At 35.7% G+C, this 11,803-nt stretch overlaps 1 protein-coding gene across 1 annotated transcript; it reads left to right on the top strand.

Annotated features, from left to right (window-relative positions):
• Positions 1 to 206: 206 nt before the first annotated feature.
• On the top strand, positions 207 to 9,194 carry LOC136829371 (mite allergen Der p 3-like). Its single transcript, XM_067087818.1, has 11 exons — positions 207 to 328; positions 2,519 to 2,657; positions 3,130 to 3,243; positions 3,850 to 4,020; positions 5,204 to 5,304; positions 5,447 to 5,480; positions 6,579 to 6,702; positions 6,968 to 7,075; positions 7,350 to 7,504; positions 7,836 to 8,008; positions 8,725 to 9,194. Exons 2-11 carry the CDS (start codon positions 2,573 to 2,575, stop codon positions 8,893 to 8,895), a joined length of 1,236 nt encoding a protein of 411 aa, XP_066943919.1. The 5' UTR covers positions 207 to 328; positions 2,519 to 2,572; the 3' UTR covers positions 8,896 to 9,194.
• The last annotated feature ends 2,609 nt before the right edge of the window (positions 9,195 to 11,803 follow it).

Here is an 11,803-nt window from a genome sequence, read left to right as displayed (position 1 = left end):
AATTCCTATCCCTCGTTTCCCAGAACCAAAATGGTAAACAAGTACAGAAACGGATAGACCTTTGTCCTACTTTGCCTTTGCAAAACAGGTCTGGGTGCTCATCTCCAAGTGATTCCCAAAACCAGTAAGGCGGCAGGTATTCCCCGATATCTCCTCGACTTCTTGGTAAGCGGTGAGAGTTGTCTTCGGCCTACCGGACGTTTAGTGGTCACAGTCAGGAGTTGAACAGGGGAGAAGGAGTACGTGTGCAGGCTAGTCGCTCCGTCTTTCTCTCGCCGAGGAAGTTCTTTTTTTAAGTGTCTTACATTGTGCTTCGTTCGATTCAGGGGTAAATTATTAATGTGAATTCATTATTTTGAGGTAAACGTACACACGCACATATATATGTATATTATGTATATATATATATATATATATATATATGCATGTGTTCGGACTTGAATAAAAATTCCTTCATTTGTATTTTGAAAGCGTATACACAGTGACATGTCCTCACGCATCCGCACATACATATTATCAGTGATGTGAATGAAAAATGAAGCGCCTCTTTGTGCATTAATCATCAGTGAACGCCTAACTGCCGAAGGTTGACATAAACAATATTTCCACAAGACGAGGAATGCCAGTTTTTATAAATCAGTTTATTCTAATCCATGTTTCTAAACACTGTGTCGAGACAGATGCATGGGTTATAAAATTTTCGTTGTCGAAAGATGGGTGAAATGAACTGAACAGTGAAATTTGGCATCAGACGAGGGCCATAGGTCAATGTGAATTTCAAAAGAACAAGGAGGTGAATGAAAGCAAGAGGTGTCATTTATTACCACTCCGACAAAATCCAAAGTGTGCCCAGTATTTTGAATACTTTTATATATGTGTCTTTATGTTTTTCTGTAAATGTGTAAACGTATATATATATATATATATATATATATATATATATATATATATATATATATATATATATATATATATATATATATATTTATATATATATATATATATATATATATATATATATATATATATATATGTATATTTACATATAAACTTTTGTGTGAGTTACCTGCATGTGTTTAGGCTCAATATGAGTGTTTTTTTTTTTTGGGTGAGAGGTGGAGGGATGGTGGGTGGGAGGATACTGAGTGAGTAGTTTCGAAGCCCAAGATCATGCGTTACCAAACCTGGAAAACCCCTGGAAGTTACCCGATTTAGAGTAGGGGGGTGATATTTTCCCACCTTGGGAGGTATTTTCACGGTCTTTTTTTGCCACGGGGTTTCTGCAAGAGAGAAAGAGAGAGAGATCAGCTCAAGTTTCATATGTTTTTTAAATTTAAATGTCGGTGAAAGATAGTTTCTTTTTTTTTTTTTATTCTGTCCTGCCTATTGCATTAAGTGTGAGAGGTGTAAATGAAGCACCGGGTGTATTCAAGTGTATCATTCCAACAATATTGTTCATAACCATTTCTTGCATAGCAAGGGACTGTTTGATTACGGATACACAACATGTCTTTTTTTTTTTTTTTTGTTAACTTTCACCTGCCCTCTCGAGTTTTTGACATTTTTGGGAAGGAAATGACAAACCTCTAAAGATAATTATCCAGGTTATTCCCTGCTACTTGCCATTTCTTCTTCACCCGAATTACTTTCAGTAATTCCCCCCCTCCGTCGTTACGGTGTTGCCATCGTTCAATTTATGACAGGATTTGGACAGTTGCCAAGTAGTCCTGAGGTAATGGAGTTTGTTTTTGAGTACGAGATCACTTATATATAACCGTGACGTTATTTTTTATTTTTAACAGACCAATATTGAATTGAAGAAATAATTCAAATGCTCGTAATCAAATTGGACTAGAAAAGTCATATCTGGCAGCGTTGCAACAGATAGGTGGTCGTAATTAACTGACGGAGATACACAAGGGAGCAAAATACACTTGGTTACATTGACCTGAGGATAGAAAATTTCAAGGAAGTTTCTGTAGGAGTTTAGTGCCGTCAGTGCACCTCATGTGGTGCATTGTAGGCATTACCAAAGGGTGTCTGCGGCGTCCCATCGGTCCCTGGCTGCACCCGCTTTTTAGCCTTGTACTTTACATCCATTCCCGCTTCCTTTCTTCAGTCTTGCAGTCCAACCTCTCTACTACTTCTTAGTGCAACTGTAGGGTTTTTCCCAGTTCCAACTTTGGATTCTTGAACTTCATTTCGTTTATTTTCTGGTTATCTTTATAATGCTGTCTAAACTCCCAACTCCTTCCTTTTACTTGTCTAAGCTCTGAATGGCCGAAAGTCTCAGTTCTTGTCTTGACAGCCTAACTTTCATGAAACTTAATTGAAATCCATGGAAATAAATGACCTCTTTTAGTGTTTAAAAATAACCTACGCAAGATGTTTACTTCTATCAGTGGTTCCGAGATTAATCTACTGTAGTACTAGTCTCATGCACAACTTCAAAATAATACGTCTCTTCTTGCGAAAGCATGTTATGTGCTCCTTCTTACGATGGCAACTTTTTTTACAGAATCCCTTCCCTGTCGTTTTTGCATCTTGAGCATTAGACCATATTCTACGAGTCATGTCGCCCAGTCTGAGTGATCCTCGAAAAGTGTTGGTCATCCTGGTCCTGGCAGTGTTGGCTGCTCGTACTTACGCACATTTTGGTAAGTTTAGTTCTACCTTTATTGCTTCATGTGTTTTGCTGTGACTATGACTGACATCTCCAAGGAGGTGCTTGTTGAAACTGGAAACGCCATCGACATTTATTATTATTATTATTTTATATAGATTACAGAATAAGTCAGTATCCCATATAAAAATGGGAACAAGCTGGGAAGAAGACAGAATAAGTCAGTATCCCATGAACTTACATAAGAAGATGAACAGAATAGATTTTCCATATGTAAAGAAATAATAGCAAAAAATAAACAACGATAAATAATATATAATTACTAGCAACGCCTGGATATAAATAAATAGATAAATTAATAAATATGTAAATAAATAAATGAATGACTGAATAAACAAATAAATAAATAGGTAAACTATGTTCACTAGAAAACCAGCCGAATGAAAAAAATAAAAACTGTTGGTATTTCTCAGACCATACGTCTTTCTTTTTTTTTTTTTTTTCAGGAAGCTGTGAGGACCACACGCCGTCATGTGCCAAATGGAAAGCCTGGGGATTCTGCGAAACCAATTTGCAATTCATGGCCTTCAATTGTCCAGTAACCTGTAATATCTGTTTGGGTAAGCACGAGGGAAAATAACTCACGAGTTTCCTCCAGACTCTCTCGTTTTTAAATATGATGTGACTGTTTCCATTTGATGTAGTAATGATCACTCGCGTCGTTTGTTTTCCCTTTTCTCCTCTTTCTCTCTCCTCACCAGCAGGAACCGCAACAGTGGAGCAACAGTCATTTATACAATAACTCACTGGTTAGGCCAGCAGAGGATGCTTTTTTTCCTAATGGATATTAACAGTTAGGCCAAGAATTCTTCTTTACGCTATTTCATTTATAAAACTTCATTATTAAAACACACGGATACATTTAAATACTCCTACAAATATTCTGTAGGTAGTTTTAAAAGTTAATTGGTATAAAAAAACTGGTAATGTTTTTAGATCAAGCTAGCCTTATGCAAGCGTTGGGTTTTGTTATTTCACACACACACAGGATTCTTCGATTTTTTTTTATTTTTTAATTTTTTTTTATTTTTTTTATTCAGTTTTTATTATTTGTATTCGAGTCATGCGCACAAACCCTCTTTTTTTTTTTTTATCTTCTTGCAGATAATGACTACCCTCCCTTTCTTGATCATCATTCTTTTTCCTTTTTTTGAACTTCCCACTAGATCCCGGATGCTTCGACCGAAACCACCACTGTCCCTTGTGGGCGAGGAGGGGCTTTTGCCGTCTCCGGCGTGACGTCCAGCAGACGTGCCCCCACTCCTGTGACATGTGCAAGGTTCCAGAGTTTCTGACGGCCTCTCCCACAGCCAAGAGCATCACAATGCCCGATTTCGGTAAGCCACGAATGCAAAGTTATGAGAGCAATGGGTGCTACTACTGTAGTAGGCGGTCTACTTAGGGGATCAAAGGTGTTTCTTCTGCTGGTAATGGTAGAACGATGAAAGTGTAAAGTCCCCGCTGAGCGAGTCTTCTATGATGAACGACCCGTTTTCTTCAATACCGCTCCTATAGGAATTGGTCAAGCAGGATCAGCCACACTGAATCAACCACGCTTATCTACGTAAATTTGTACCTGTTACTAACTTATCTTGTATCTGTTTCTTTTGCACATGTATTAGAATATTGTTAGTTCAGTCATTGTCCACTTTCTTTTTACACAACTTAAAAAAGTAGTTTGGTGATAACAGATAATCATCGAACTCTGAAGCTTGAAAGAGAAATCACAGATTGGAGAACAAATATATTTGACATCCACATAGTTTCGGAGCGTTATGCTCCCTTTTCAGTGTGGAGACACTAAACCTGTTTGTTCTCCAATTTGTGATTTTTTTTTTTCAGTGGATGTGGCTGACTAAATGCAATCAGTAACTGTAGAGCGAGAGAGAGAATGGTGAATTATTAAGCAATTGAGGTAAAAACGACCACACGGGTTCTGCAAAAGTCGTGGAATAAAATATAGTGTCCTTGAAACATGTTGGAGGTGCATAAAGGAAATGTTAGAACAAGCTGAACGTGGGGGAAATTTCCAAAAGGAAGCAAATGAAATATAGCTTGAAGTATAAGAGACGTTAGAATTTTTCAGATTTTTAGAAATGTACGCATAAAACTGGTTTCCTCTATGTTCCCTCAATATGGGTTTGTCGACCAGCGCGGGAGATAATTGACAGATTGATGAAAAAAGTGTTCAATTTGGAAGTGTGATAGAAAATAAAAGGGACCTTTAGAAGTGCTGCGTTAATGAGGTAGACATTTTGAACTCAAAAGTCTTGAAACTTACAGGATACACAGATTGCGAATAAAAGAGGCGAAAAACAAAATATAAACGAGTCAGCACGCTGATGTGAAGTATTGATGTTGACTAAAAAAATTTTTGCATTTCAGAAAGGTGTTTTAACCTTTCTTCTGCCTGTTAATGGACGAAGATATTATATAACGACACAGCTTTTAAGGGAAACGTAGGCTTTTGTTTCAAAATATCACTTGTAAATATGAAATCCTTTTTTATATTTTTATCAGGATGTGGAAAGCCGGTGGAGACTCCCGGGGCTTCAGCAGGTAGACGAAAACGGCAGATAATTTTCCCAGGTGAACTGCCGGCTGTTCGGCGCACGCCAATGGTGAGTTATGGTGATGATAATGATGATGAAGTTGGTAGTACTGAGAATTCGATGGACAAATTATATACAGCGTCTGTTATAAATTTCTGGAGTTATTAAAACTTCATTCGAGTCTTAATTCAGTTTCTATTTTTTTTTTCAGCGAAATGTACCAAGAGGAACAGCAGCGCTTGCAGGTAAATATGATATATATATATATATATATATATATATATATATATATATATATATATATATATATATATATATATATATGCCGTTTGGGCATATTGTCTCTTATGCAATTTCTGTTGAAGTCAATGACAGTATTTGCAGAGACTATCTTTTTACTTAGACTTTGAATCTGTCCATACTTCTAAACGAAAAGTCTAAATAAAAAGATAGTCTCTGCAAATAATGCCATTGACTGTAATAGAAACTACCTATCTATCTATCTATCTATCTATATATATATATATATATACATATATATTATATATTTATATTATATACAAGTTAATTGCCACATCCATGAGATGATTTTCGTCCCCTTTTAAGGTGTATGGAGCCTATTCAGATTTGACTTCACTTTACTTCTGTTCCGGAAGTCAAATTGCAAGTTATTTTTTATCAGCAAATACACTATATTTATATACAGTGTATATATATATATATATATATATACACAGTATATATATATATATATATATATATATATATATATATATATATATATATATATTGCACTGTTGGGAGGTAGTCCGTCAGCACACCTCATGCGGTGCACTGTAGGCATCAATTAAGCTTCTTTGCAGCGTCCCTTAGGACCCTAGCTGCAACCCCTTTCATTCCTTTAACTGTACCTCTGTTCATATTCTCTTTCTTTCATCTTACTTTCCGTAACCCTCTCCTAACAATTGATTCATAGTGCAACCGCAAGGTTTTCCTCCTGTTACACCTTTAAAGCCTTTTACTGGCAATTTCCGTTTCACCGCTGAACGACCTCGTAGTTGCCAGTGCTTCCTTTGGCCTAAATTCTATATTCTATTCTTTTATTCTGTTCTCTAGCTAAGTAGTTATGTAAGATGGTATGTTTCATTCTGGTTTAAGGTTGTCTTCAGACATCCTTTTGCGGGATTATTTTTATTAATTATTATTATTATTATTATTATTATTTATTATTATTATTATTATTATTATTATTATTGACCTTTCACTGTACTAGATTTTGGTGTGATACAGCCTGGTATAATTCATATTCACTGTATGAATATTAGGAACGTATGAAATTTCAGGTGGCCCGCCTAGACCTATGGCTGGTGGGGTTGTTAGCGTCAACGAAACATTTTGTGGGGCAACTCTCATCCATGAAAGATACCTGCTAACGGCTGCACACTGCGTGCTTGATCCTGACAGACCGTAAGTTTGCTGCCTATACCTGTATACATACATATATACGTATATATATATATATATATATATATATATATATATATATATATATATATATATATATATATATATATATATATATATATATATCTGATATCTGAACTCCTTTGGATACTCTTTTCATAATAAAAATTTATAATTCTCTTTTGAATCACTCCCTTGATATTTTCATGTATTCCTGCGAGCCAGCTCTTATGCGCTGAGTCTAATTTTCTGTGTTCTTTTCTCGTAGTGTGAGAACAGTTCGTCTGGGTGAATTGGATTTCTCAAGGGATAACGAGGAATTTTCAAAGCCAGTGGATTACAGAGTGAAACTTATCACAGTTCACCCGGAATTCAAGTAAGTTTATAAACCATCCAGAACCTCAGTACAATTTGACGTGAAAATGCCTCCTTTGGAAATGATTTCTGTGATGTTTTCAAGCTCAGTTTTCATGTGTTTGGCTTAAGGTTTAATCAGTTGTAAAGTGGTCCTATCGGTGCTTGACAGAGTATTTTGTAAAGCTAAGGTAGCTTTTAGCTCGCCTGAAGTATTTTGTTTTTGTATGATCAATATGTACAATGTTTACAGGCCAATGGTACAGAATACTAATCGTTTTCTTCTCTTTCCCAAGGCCAAATTCCTTAGAGCGATACAACGACCTCGCCCTTATAGAAACAGAGGATAAGGTTCAGTTCAACGACGTCGTTTATCCTTTCTGCCTTTCCGACACCAGACCGGCGAATGATGCCACAGTGACCGGGTCGGGATTTGGATTTACAAATAACAGTAAGTTACCGATTTGTAAAAAAAAAATTCCTAGGATTTTCATGCTTCATAAGGTACAGATTTTGGTTTTATTGCATATTTGGCTTCGCCAGTCCATTCTTCCAATGGGTAAAGATTTAAGATAAAGCTTATGACGTAAAATATAAGTGAGCATGGTGATAAATATGGACTGACACGAAATAAACGAGATAGACACAATTGAAAATACAGCTTCACCCTAAATATTCTTGCAAATACCAGTTTTGTGTTCATTTATCAATAAGTTTAATTTATCCAGGACCCACTAAGTGGGCCCCGAGTTTATCTGATCCAAACTTCTCTCTTGACACAGCCAATCGCCCCACCCACGTCCAAGAAGCCATCCTGAAGGTGGTGGATTCGAAACAGTGCGAGGAGCTTTACAACAGCGAAGGCCTAGGGCAATCTCTCAGGGCACTTTATCCTCAGTCTATCCAGGGCAGGGACGTTATCTGCGCGGCGTTCCCAGGGAGAGATGCTTGTGAGGTGAGCCTAGAATTCATAACTTACTTTCTTTAAATCTTCAGCTGCAAACCCTAATGGACAGAGTCAACAGACTGTCAACCCAAGAAGCTCCGAAGGAAAAATCAGACTAGAGCAACCATGGCCAAGGGATCCTACCTTGCGCCCTGTAGGGGGATAGTGCTGTCGGTGTTCCTCACGTTTGGTGCACTGTAGGCGTCACTAAAGGGTGTTTGCAGCGTCCCTGAGGCCCCTAGCTGCATCCACTATTTAGCCTTTACTTTATCTCCACCCGAAGTGCTTGGGTTGACATCCAAAATTTCACAAATCAAATCAACGCTGTCCTGTTGAGCACTACTTTGTAATAAGTATAAGCTTACTAAAACACTGGCTACAGTAATATCATGCCTTTATTACACGAGGATTTAATTACCTGTTTCTTATTCATCATCTTTTGAATGATTTCCCCTTATTTCCCCCACCCTTAATTTTCCTCTTATTTTCCACCTTAGTTTGGCCTTTATTTTCCCTTTAATTTGGCCCCTATTTACCCTTTAATTTTTCCATTATTTTCTCTTAATTTTCTCTTATTTTCACACAAATTTTCCTTAATTTTCCACTTAATTTCTCCCCTATTATCCATTAATTTACCCTTATTTTCTCCTTAATTTCCCTCTTATTTTTCACTTAAATCTTCTTATTTTCCCACTAATTTTTTTCCTTATCTTCCCCTCTCCCAGGGGGACTCCGGAGGACCTCTCTTCCATGACGTGGGTGGACGGCGGTTCCTCGTCGGTGTCATAGCTCAGGGCATTTCTTGTCGGGGCAACGGCGTCGCCAGCTTGCCTGGTTTCTACGTCAGCGTGGCAGAGCACATAGATTTCATCAACAGCGTCATTTACTCAGAATAATTAGGGGTCAGCTTGGAGAGTCGAATCCCAAGTTGGCCATCAGTGAATACGCACTGCATCACGAATTTTCTTCTAAATGAAATGTTTCAGAGAATACGTTTTCACTGTCACATATTCCTTTTATCGTGTCTAACTCTGACATTTTAAATGAGCAAGAAATCAATTCAATCGTCCGACAGATAAAAATGCAACTGTGTTGCATAGTCGTCTTTTATACTGTATATCTAATAATTAATACTTCGGTTCCTTGAAAATTTGACTTTGCCTTAGATAAATATTTTAATAAGAGATGTCTAAAACTCTTTCATTACCTACATCGCAAGGAAATGTCCACAACTGAAACGGTGATGGTATTCAGTTAATTTTCAAGGCAAACATAAACAATGCCAATGAACGTGAAACGAACAGGAAAAGCAATGGAAGATAAAAAACGAAAAACTCGTTTCTTCATGGCTTTAGTTACATGACAGGTGAGTTTAAATATTTGTCAAAACGGAGGCCTCTTCCCGTGGTATAGAACAAGGTTGATTTATGGACCTTGCTTGAGATTCAAAGGACCATCGGCCTGTGTGACGTCAGTGACCACGACCCAAAATTAATCTTTGCGCTGGCCAACCTGTTGTAGTACATGGACCTTGGTATGGAATACGGTTTTTTACGTGATGCAATCTAGGTAATGGTGTTTATTTCACACTTACGTTTTTTATAATATAAATTTCTCTAACATTTTTCTTTACATTCTCATCATCATGTAGTTCCTTGGACGAATAAATTTAAACATCCTTGTTATATTTGGAAAGAGAAGATCACGTTAAGAATCTGAAATACTGCTTAAGGAAATCTATATCAGCTGTGTTTTTGGGAAGGCTTATATGGCGTTTCAGGAAAAACGTGGATATCTAGCGATTTATGTCAATGCTAAAATTTTTTTAACCTTTCGCTATAAGGTATAGTGTAAAGAGAGAGAGAGAGAGAGAGGACTATTCCTGAAAAAGTGATCAAGGAAGTATATTTATGCAATTTAAGATTGGAAAAAGTCATGCAAAATGCTGCAATAATTATATATATATATATATATATATATATATATATATATATATAATATACATAATATAATATATATATATATATATATATATATATATATATATATATATATATATATATATATATATATATATATATATATATATATATATATAAGAAAATGAAACAGGAACTTCTTATGTATGTGAAAAAATAAAAGGTTTGAAAATTGTTGTCACACGGGAACTGACAACAATCAGAAAAAGCTTAATGGCCTGTCCACACTAGCGGGAATGCCCGTCGGCACTTCCAGCTGTTTATATTTTCTCTCACTTCTGAAGCAGTGTTACCAGACAATCGCATCATTCTGTCAATATAGTGGAACGGGTTATGGGAACAGTGTTTGCTCGTCGGGCAGTTGAAATGTTCCACTATGAATTTCATCTCAGTAATAGACATATTTAAACAATACAATTGATGCCGAGTATCCCTCAGTGAAAGTAGATACTGGTCCATGCTTTTCCTAAGTTTACCTCGCCAGTGATACTATGATTGTGTGAGGCTGGATATTATACGCCACAGTCTCTCAATGAGGTTTTGCCAAATCGCACCAATGCTGCTAAATCTCTTTATGAGACAGACCTTATTTGTTTATTTTTCCAGTCCTTTTTCATCACTGATTCCACATAAAATGACAGAATAAAATAATTTATGATCGTTTGTGATGCAAGGCCTTTCATGTTGCTCTAAAATGTAAATGGAAGTACGAATGCATGTAAAATGATTTCGGTATTTTTGTACTCACTCTTTCTAGATATTTGTTTATCCACGAAAGTTCATAGATTTTCTAGCTCCCCTTTTATCCGTTCAGGAAAAGCTGAAAGAGTTTAAAAAAAACATTGTAACGAAAAAATTAATTTCCTAATTTTTTAAAGATTGCTGTACTGACAAGCTCCCAATTTAAAACATTTTTATATATTTACTATAAACATGATTAATGAAGTAAGTCACGAATAGCTTTAATAGCTAGGATTGACGAGTTTATATAAATTATACAGAATATGTCCATAGTTCATGTTTTTGACTAACCCTCGCTTCCTAAATGTACACATCTCAATGTTCCTAACCAACCTTACGAAAGGCAAATTCTTAGGCAGTGCTTGTTCCATGTGAATAGGTTTCATCTACTGAAATATAATAATATAATAATAATAAATTGTGTTTACAGTATAAGGTTCTGGATAAGAATTTACGATGGATATCTGTAAATACTGTTGTGATAAAATTTTGAAGAAAAAGTTGTAAGAAAATATTTACAAAACGAAAATTAAAAGTGAACAGGTGCCTCCTTTATTTACGAATGAACAGGAAGGGACTGAGATGATTATTATGATATATATATATATATATATATATATATATATATATATATATGTATATATATATTTGAAAATGAAGTGCATATTGTGGAAAGGCTGGTTTGACACAATTGCACTTTCCTGTTACATGGCTTTATTGTATATCGCTTAGCAGATTCTTATCACTTGATGGTGTGGCATATTACTCTCCTTATTATACTGTAGATCTGCTCTTTATTTCTTGTATTGTTACACACACACACACACACACACACACACACACATATATATATATATATATGTGTGTGTGTATATATATATATATATATATATATATATATATATATATATATATATATATATATATATATATATATATACTGTATATCAGATAAACTCTTGTGATGTTTGTCTGTCATTCGTTTCCATGGTACATGTAATGTAATTTATCCTGTTTCTAACAATATCTTGCTTGAGACTGAATTCCCTTGTCATTGCAGCATGTATCCAGTATTCAAAATATC

Source organism: Macrobrachium rosenbergii, chromosome 44, assembly GCF_040412425.1.
Source record: "Macrobrachium rosenbergii isolate ZJJX-2024 chromosome 44, ASM4041242v1, whole genome shotgun sequence".
NCBI lineage: Eukaryota > Metazoa > Arthropoda > Malacostraca > Decapoda > Palaemonidae > Macrobrachium > Macrobrachium rosenbergii.
The sequence above is the reverse complement of the archived record's forward strand: the minus strand, read 5'-3'. Positions and strand labels throughout refer to the sequence as shown.